Source organism: Pseudophryne corroboree, chromosome 8, assembly GCF_028390025.1.
Source record: "Pseudophryne corroboree isolate aPseCor3 chromosome 8, aPseCor3.hap2, whole genome shotgun sequence".
Classification (NCBI taxonomy): Eukaryota; Metazoa; Chordata; class Amphibia; order Anura; family Myobatrachidae; genus Pseudophryne; species Pseudophryne corroboree.
The window spans coordinates 488,599,865-488,609,864 of NC_086451.1; the positions used below are offsets into that span (position 1 = coordinate 488,599,865).

Sequence of the window (10,000 nt, forward strand, 5' to 3'; positions counted from 1 at the left end):
GGAGAGGACTGAGGATGGGAATGTCTGCAGTACACCTATTCCAGATACCCCGTACTGACCGCGTAAGAGGAGAGGACTGAGGATGGGAATGTCTGCAGTACATCTATTCCAGATACCCCGTACTGGCTGCGTAAGAGACAGAGGAGAGGACTGAGGATGGCAATGTCTGCAGTACACCTATTCCAGATACCCCGTACTGACCGCGTAAGAGACAGAGGAGAGGACTGAGGATGGGAATGTCTGCAGTACACCTATTCCAGATACCCAGTACTGACCGCGTAAGAGGAGAGGACTGAGGATGGCAATGTCTGCAGTACACCTATTCCAGATACCCCGTACTGGCCGCGTAAGAGACAGGAGAGGACTGAGGATGGGAATGTCTGCAGTACATCTATTCCAGATACCCCGTACTGGCCGCGTAAGAGACACAGGAGAGGACTGAGGATGGGAATGTCTGCAGTACACCTATTCCAGATACCCAGTACTGGCCGCGTAAGAGACAGAGGAGAGGACTGAGGATGGGAATGTCTGCAGTACACCTATTCCAGATACCCAGTACTGGCCGCGTAAGAGACAGAGGAGAGGACTGAGGATGGGAATGTCTGCAGTACATCTATTCCAGATACCCCGTACTGGCTGCGTAAGAGACAGAGGAGAGGACTGAGGATGGCAATGTCTGCAGTACACCTATTCCAGATACCCCGTACTGACCGCGTAAGAGACAGAGGAGAGGACTGAGGATGGGAATGTCTGCAGTACACCTATTCCAGATACCCAGTACTGACCGCGTAAGAGGAGAGGACTGAGGATGGCAATGTCTGCAGTACACCTATTCCAGATACCCCGTACTGGCCGCGTAAGAGACAGGAGAGGACTGAGGATGGGAATGTCTGCAGTACATCTATTCCAGATACCCCGTACTGGCCGCGTAAGAGACACAGGAGAGGACTGAGGATGGGAATGTCTGCAGTACACCTATTCCAGATACCCAGTACTGGCCGCGTAAGAGACAGAGGAGAGGACTGAGGATGGGAATGTCTGCAGTACACCTATTCCAGATACCCAGTACTGGCCGCGTAAGAGACAGAGGAGAGGACTGAGGATGGGAATGTCTGCAGTACACCTATTCCAGATACCCCGTACTGGCCGCGTAAGAGACAGAGGAGAGGACTGAGGATGGGAATGTCTGCAGTACACCTATTCCAGATACCCCGTACTGACCGCGTAAGAGACAGAGGAGAGGACTGAGGATGGGAATGTCTGCAGTACACCTATTCCAGATACCCCGTACTGGCCGCGTAAGAGACACAGGAGAGGACTGAGGATGGGAATGTCTGCAGTACACCTATTCCAGATACCCCGTACAGGCCGCGTAAGAGACAGAGGAGAGGACTGAGGATGGGAATGTCTGCAGTACACCTATTCCAGATACCCCGTACTGGCCGCGTAAGAGACAGAGGAGAGGACTGAGGATGGAAATGTCTACAGTACACCTATTCCAGATACCCCGTACTGGCCGCGTAAGAGACACAGGAGAGGACTGAGGATGGGAATGTCTGCAGTACACCTATTCCAGATACCCCGTACTGGCCGCGTAAGAGTGGGGACGGATTGGTGACCCAGATCTGCTGCATCACGTGACTCTTGGCTCCATATATGCTAATAGCACGTTATAGTGATTGTCTATATGACGCACAGTCAATGGTATAATGATGGTACATCATAATACACAATACTCATCTCACCTTCAATAATTTCTTCCTTGACTTTTTGTAACTCTTTTCTCATCTCGTCCAGTAATTCCTGCAGAAGAAAGTAGGGGGTATATAAATGTCATATCTCGCCACGCCAATAATATCGGTCGCTACGCTGACGCATCATCAAACGGGCAGAAGATTCCTGATTAGCTGTCACAGTGTAATGGGAATTGGAGCCTGCAGGACAAACCCAACCAGCTGAAAGCGAGCAGATGCCAGTAACTGCCATGGTGCCGGACACTGTTCATAGATTCTCCAGCCTGCGGGATCAGTACATTATATAGGATGTAACAGTGACGTCTGCATCAGCTGCTTCCTATAGAACAGCCCCACATCAGCAATAGAGGTCAAGGCAGCCGTATTCCAATCGGCAACATCGGGGAATGACCGATCCGGCTAATTACTTACATGTTACACTGTCCAGGGAAGTAACTCCAGATAAGGAATCGCCAAATCTCCATTTACACACAGAGAGCTAGCCGCACAGCGTCCTATACTCACACTACAGGCAAGCCGCCTCTCCTGAGTGCACACTGCAGCCTGTGCGGGGACTGGCTGAGAATCAGATCCTGCTCTGTATTACATTATATAGATAGTGACAGACTCCTGTAGGACAGTGACGCCGAAGGGAAAAACTAAACTGTAAATAAACTTCAAGCATTCAATATAATAGGATAACGCTGGGAACATAAATGCTGGGGGGGATTGTGTTTCATTTGCCAAAGGGAAAAAGTTAAGAATTGGAATTACTGCGCTACTCTGACATCACCATTGTGACAGGACGGTACCGTACGAAAGCACTCGCCGCTTTCGCGTCCCGTTGGCTGCGCACAGAATGGAAGGTCAAGACGCACGAGGCCTGACCACATAGGGGATTCCCGCTTACCGTCAGTAACTGCCTGTTACTGACTCCACCCACTGCGTTGTGGGCGGGTTTATGCTGCCACCACCAAACTCCTAACCTGCCGTGGCGTTTGGCACCACGGTTCTGCTCTGTATGTGCCGACGCACTGCCTTACCACAGCTGTGTGGTGCTGACGAATCCCCACTAGCCACTTGCTAGGCCTCTACCGGTAGCTGGCGGAAGGCGGAGCTTGGGGACGCTAGGTACTTCCCTGGACAGCCGAAGGACGGGGCTAGGTTTGGCCTAGCCCTGTTGGTCACAAGATGAAGCAGTCTTCTTGAGGCAAAGATGTTTATTGCTCAATAACCTTTAAAAAGGCTCCTCCCTATTGCTAGGGGTAACAGCATACAATCAGATGTTTTCAGCAGAATAAGATGGAATAATACACCCTCCTATGGGCCAACTGCCCTCCTTTTATCCCTCTCCAAGACCCCTTACCACAGGGGGTAAGCCCGCCCTGTGGTGCACAACCAATCAATGTTTACCCATGAGCTGTGCATGCCTTGGTCACATGCACATCTAACATTGTCCCTTATGGACAGTGGGGAGTGGTCGGTCTCCTTTGACTCTCCCACCTTGGAGAATTAGGATACTCCCCGGTGCCGTTCAGTCTGGCTGGGGGAAAGTTTTCCCTCCTAAACTGACTTCCAGAAACCTGCCCGGGACCCAGCCCACTGGCTGCAGCCTGGATTTGGGCTCCAGAGCTGGGCAGCCTGGCTCCCCGGTCCAGGTCTCGAGGCCACTACGGGTGATCTCCATGGAGCTCCAAGAAACCACTAAGCTTGTTTCATAGCTGAGCTGCTTCTCTTTCTCCCTGTGCCCCTTGGAAGTGTGAGGCTGGATGGGAAAGCATTCCGTTTTTGGGGAAAAGGTCTGGGAGAATCCATCAGCCTGCACAGCCATGGATTCTCCCCTCCTGGGACACACAATCAAGTAAGTGCAATTTACCTTTAAATACATTACATTTAAATCACACTGTACATGTTTATACATTTAAATACCCTCTGAGCCTGCACAGGCTCCACATACCTAGGCACTGCAGTGCCTTACAACACACTGTACTTTCTACATTTTACACAATGTCTGGTTTGTGGAATACTGTCCTAGTCCTGCAGCCTGGCTGCTAGGGCTCTCTCAGTGCTGGAGGTATGGGGCTGGCTTCCCCCACCCTCCAGCCTGCCACTGGGGTCCAGGGAGCTGGCTCTCCCTGTCCCCCCAGTGTGGCACTACTCAGTGGCCTCGCCGCACGCAGCGGCGCAGCCCCCTGTACTGAAGCCCGGCGACCCGGGACACTTGTCCCAGCCGCCGTGACTCTGGCTCTGTTGTAGCGCTGAGGTGCCGGGAGCGTAGCTCCCGGACCCCAGCGTTCGTCAGCCTAACTGCACCCACGCCGCTAGGGAGCCGGCTAGCCCGGTCCCCCATGAGCGGCGCCTGTGGTGGCCTCGCCGCGCAGGGAGCCGGCTAGCCCGGTCCCCTGTATGCGGCGCTGATTCCAGGTGCCCTCGCCGCAACGTCCGGCGGGGAGCCGGGCTGCGGCGCACCCCCCTTACCGGCCAGCAGCCCGGGACGTCCGTCCCGGCTGCTGCGGCTGGCCACCTCCAACGGGCTGAGGCGCCGGGAGCTGAGCTCCCGGCCCCCAGCGGCGGCTCTCCCTTCTCCCCGGCGCGCACACTCCAGTGCGCCCGGGGTTGCACTGACCGCTGCCGGGAGCGGAGCTCCCAGACTCCGGCGGTCAGCGGCTGTCCTCTCCCCCGGCGCGCACACTCTGCTGAGCGCGCCGGGGGCTGTCCTCACTGCCGTGGTCTCCGGAGGGGTCCGGGACCACGGCGCATACATAAAAAGTACAGTTTTAGATATTTTCATAAAACACGGCGCCTAGCGCCCACACATTTCAAATCTGGCGCCAAGCGCCCTTTGTCCTTTAAAATGGCGCCGGGCACTAGGGGTTAACCCCTTCAGTGCCAAGGCGGCCATTTGCCTCGTGGCTGGGGCTCTCCGGCCACAACCATCCAATCACACACTAACCTGCTACATAGACTGTGGGACTGCACTCGCTCTGTGACATCACCATCCTATCACACACTAACCTGCTACATAGACTGTGTGACTGCGCTCACTCTGTGACATCACCATCCAAACACACTCTAACCTGCTACATAGACTGTGTGACTGCAATCACTCTGTAACATCACCATCCAATCACACTCTAACCTGCTACATAGACTGTGTGACTGCGCTCACTCTGTGACATCACCATCCAGTCACACACTAACCTGCTACATACTGTGTGACTGCACTCGCTCTGTGACATCACCATCCTATCACACACTAACCTGCTACATAGACTGTGTGACTGCGCTCACTCTGTGACATCACCATCCAGTCACACACTAACCTGCTACATAGACTGTGTGACTGCGCTCACTCTGTGACATCACCATCCAGACACACACTAACCTGCTACATAGACTGTGTGACTGCGCTCACTCTGTGACATCACCATCCAGTCACACACTAACCTGCTACATACTGTGTGACTCTCACTCTGTGACATCACCATCCAGTCACACACTAACCTGCTACATAGACTGTGTGACTGCACTCACTCTGTGACATCACCATCCAATCACACACTAACCTGCTACATAGACTGTGTGACTGCGCTCACTCTGTGACATCACCATCCAATCACACACCAACCTGCTACATAGACTGTGTGACTGCGCTCACTCTGTGACATCACCATCCAATCACACACTAACCTACTACATAGACTGTGTGACTGCGCTCACTCTGTGACATCACCATCCAATCACACACCAACCTGCTACATAGACTGTGTGACTGCGCTCACTCTGTGACATCACCATCCAATCACACACTAACCTGCTACATAGACTGTGTGACTGCGCTCACTCTGTGACATCACCATCCAGTCACACACTAACCTGCTACATAGACTGTGTGACTGCTCTCACTCTGTGACATCACCATCCAGTCACACACTAACCTGCTACATAGACTGTGTGACTGCGCTCACTCTGTGACATCACCATCCTATCACACACTAACCTGCTACATAGACTGTGACATCACCATCTAGTCACACACTAACTTGCTACATAGACTGTGACATCACCATCCAGTCACACATTAACCTGCTACATACACTGTGACTGCGCTCACTCTGACATCACCATCCAGTCACACACTAACCTGCTACATAGACTGTGTGACTGCGCTCACTCTGTGACATCACCATCCAGTCACACACTAACCTGCTACATAGACTGACATCACCGTCCAGTCACACTCTAACCTGCTACATAGACTGTGTGACTGCGCTCACTCTGTGACATAACCATCCAGTCACACACTAACCTGCTACATAGACTGCGCTCACTCTGTGACATCACCATCCAGTCACACACTAACCTGCTACATAGACTGTGTGACTGGGCTGACTCTGTGACATCACCATCCAGTCACACACTAACCTGCTACATAGACTGTGTGACTGCTCTCACTCTGTAACATCACCATCCAGTCACACACTAACCTGCTACATAGACTGTGTGACTGCGCTCACTCTGTGACATCACCATCCAATCACACACTAACCTGCTACATAGACTGTGTGACTGCGCTCACTCTGTGACATCACCATCCAATCACACACTAACCTACTACATAGACTGTGTGACTGCGCTCACTCTGTGACATCACCATCCAATCACACACTAACCTGCTACATAGACTGTGTGACTGCGCTCACTCTGTGACATCACCATCCAGTCACACACTAACCTGCTACATAGACTGTATGACTGCGCTCACTCTGTGACATCACCATCCAGTCACACACTAACCTGCTACATACTGTGACTGCACTCGCTCTGTGACATCACCATCCAATCACACACTAACCTACTACATAGACTGTGTGACTGCGCTCACTCTGTGACATCACCATCCAGTCACACACTAACCTGCTACATAGACTGTGTGACTGCGCTCACTCTGTGACATCACCATCCAATCACACACTAACCTGCTACATAGACTGTGTGACTGGGCTGACTCTGACATCACCATCCAGTCACACACTAACCTGCTACAGACTGTGACATCACCATCTAGTCACACACTAAGCTGCTACATAGACTGCGCTCACTCTGTGACATCACCAACCATTCACACACTAACCTGCTACATAGACTGTGACATCACCAACCATTCGCACACTAACCTGCTACATAGACTGTGACATCACCATCCAGTCACACACTAACCTGCTACATAGACTGTGTGACTGCACAGCACTCCCTCTGTGACATCACCGTCCAGTCACACACTAACCTGCTACATAGACTGTGACATCACCATCCAGTCACACACTAACCTGCTACATAGACTGTGTGACTGCACTCCCTCTGTGACATCACCGTCCAGTCACACACTAACCTGCTACATAGACTGTGTGACTGCACTCCCTCTGTGACATCACCGTCCAGTCACACACTAACCTGCTACATAGACTGTGTGACTGCGCTCACTCTGTGACATCACCATCCAGTCACACACTAACCTGCTACATAGACTGACATCACCGTCCAGTCACACTCTAACCTGCTACATACTGTGTGACTGCGCTCACTCTGACATCACCATCCAGTCACACACTAACCTGCTACATAGACTGTGACATCACCAACCATTCGCACACTAACCTGCTACATAGACTGTGACATCACCATCCAGTCACACACTAACCTGCTACATAGACTGTGTGACTGCACAGCACTCCCTCTGTGACATCACCGTCCAGTCACACACTAACCTGCTACATAGACTGTGACATCACCATCCAGTCACACACTAACCTGCTACATAGACTGTGTGACTGCACTCCCTCTGTGACATCACCGTCCAGTCACACACTAACCTGCTACATAGACTGTGTGACTGCACTCCCTCTGTGACATCACCGTCCAGTCACACACTAACCTGCTACATAGACTGTGACATCACCATCCAGTCACACACTAACCTGCTACATAGCAGTGATCGCAAAAACGCGCTATAGCGCGTATTTTACCCACTTTTATAAGCCGGTGACTCAGTTTTCAAAAATGGGAGGGTCCCCGGGGATGCGCTCCGCAGCAGCAAATCAGAGATTGCTGTATCCTGGATTTAAATAGGAGGTGGAGCGTTACCGCTCCTCTCCTGTTAACGTGCAGTGGCTTCGTTCACAGGGTCCCGCCATGATCGCGCGGCTCCCTGGAACATTGTGCAAGACTCCAATTGAGGCTGGCAGGTATGTGCATGTGCGGCGGGGGGAGCACTAGTGAGTGACTGTCCTGCGGCGGGGGGGAGCGCTGGTGAGTGACTGTCCTGCGGGGTGAACGGGCACTATTGATTGTATGTGCTGTGGGGGGAGCGCTGGTGATAATGTGCCGGGGGGGGCGGCTGGGTGAAGCGCCGGAGAGTATATGTGCTCTTCCGGCAGGGGATGTCAGGGCTGAGAGCTGGTGCCCATGTATGTGCTGCGGGGAATGGGGGGAGTGAGTGCCGGTGACTGTGTGTGTGTTGTGTGGGGGGAGAGGAGAGCTGGTTGCTTTATATGTGCGGGGTTTAGAGCGGGCTCCTAAATCTGTCACACTGGGCTCAGTGGCCATCGCTGCAGCACCAGAGTAGGAAGAGGATCACAGCTGCTGCACTACGTGTCAGTCATCACTCCTCCCCTCGACACCCCCACTGACACCTGTGATGACTGTGGACACCCCCTTCCCTCGCTGACACCCACGATCACCCCCTCTCCACTGACACCTGTGATGACTGTGGGCACCCCCTTCCCTCGCTGACACCCAAGATCACCCCTTCCACTGACACCTGAGATGATTACGGACACCCCCTTCCCGCGCAATTACTGTGGACACCACCCTCCCCCGCTGACAAGCCGCAATCACTGTAGACACCCCCTCCACTGACACCCGCAATCACTATGTCTGGGGGCGACAACTGGGAGTCCGAGATGGTAGCTACAATGTGTCTAACTGATCACCTGGTGCATTGTGTGTAACGTGCTCTACTTTACCCATTGTGTGTAACGTGCTCTACCTGGCGCAATGTGTGTAACGTGATCTACCTGGCGCATTGTGTGTAACGTGCTCTACTTTACCCATTGTGTGTAACGTGCTCTACCTGGCGCAATGTGTGTAACGTGATCTACCTGGCGCATTGTGTGTAACGTGCTCTACCTGGCGCAATGTGTGTAACGTGATCTACCTGGCGCAATGTGTGTAACGTGCTCTACCTGGCGCAATGTGTGTAACGTGCTCTACCTGGCGTATTGTGTGGAACATGCTCTACCTGGCGCAATGTGTGTAACGTGATCTACCTGGCGCAATGTGTGTAACATGCTCTCCCTGGCGCATTGTGTGTAACGTGCTCTACCTGGCGTAGTGTGTGGAACATGCTCTACCTGGCGTATTGTGTGTAACGTGCTCTACCTGGCGCAATGTGTGTAACGTGATCTACCTGGCGCAATGTGTGTAACATGCTCTCCCTGGCGCATTGTGTGTAACGTGCTCTACCTGGCGCATTGTGTGTAATGTGCTCTATTTGGCTCATTGTGTGTAACGTGCTCAACCTGGCTCAATGTGTATAACGTGCTTAACCTGGCGCAATGTGTATAACGTGCTTAACCTGGCGCAATGTGTGAAACGTGCTTAACCTGGCTCAATGTGTATAACGTGCTTAACCTGGCTCAATGTGTATAACGTGCTTAACCTGGCTCAATGTGTATAACGTGCTTAACCTGGCGCAATGTGTATAACGTGCTTAACCTGGTGCAATGTGTGCAATTGTTCTACCTGGTGCAATGTTTATAATGTGCTCTACCTGGTGCAATGTTTATAATGTGCTCTACCTGGTGCAATTTGTATAACGTGCTGTACCTGGATCAAAGTCTATAACGTGCTCTCTGGCGCAATATGTATAAAGGGCTATACCTGGCGCAGTGCGCATAGGAGGTTCTACCTGGTGCAATGTGTATAAGCGGCACTACTGTGTGGTGTAATGTGAATTGGCACTATTATGTGGCCACGCCCCTTCCCCATGAAGCCACACCTCTAAAATTTTGCTGCGCGCCTTCGGCGCGCACTGCCTGTGCTTCCCAGTCTGTGACGTGGTACATCATTTCACTTTCAGCCTAAGGGCACCAAAATGTCTAGTTACACCTCTGGTGCAGGGTGTCCTGCATGCTACACAGCCCAGCAGCATTGTCACCCCATCCCCCCACTTGCAACACTTTTGTAGTGTCTAAACAAGATTTAGA

General features: G+C 52.4%; 1 protein-coding gene across 1 annotated transcript in view; it reads right to left on the bottom strand.

The window, feature by feature from the left end:
* VASP (vasodilator stimulated phosphoprotein) overlaps window positions 1-10,000 on the bottom strand; it is a 120,714-nt gene that overhangs the window by 12,076 nt on the left and 98,638 nt on the right. The window contains exon 11 of the mRNA XM_063938436.1: window positions 1,746-1,803. Within this exon, the coding sequence (XP_063794506.1) occupies window positions 1,746-1,803 (58 nt within the window). The remainder of the gene's footprint in view (window positions 1-1,745; window positions 1,804-10,000) is intronic.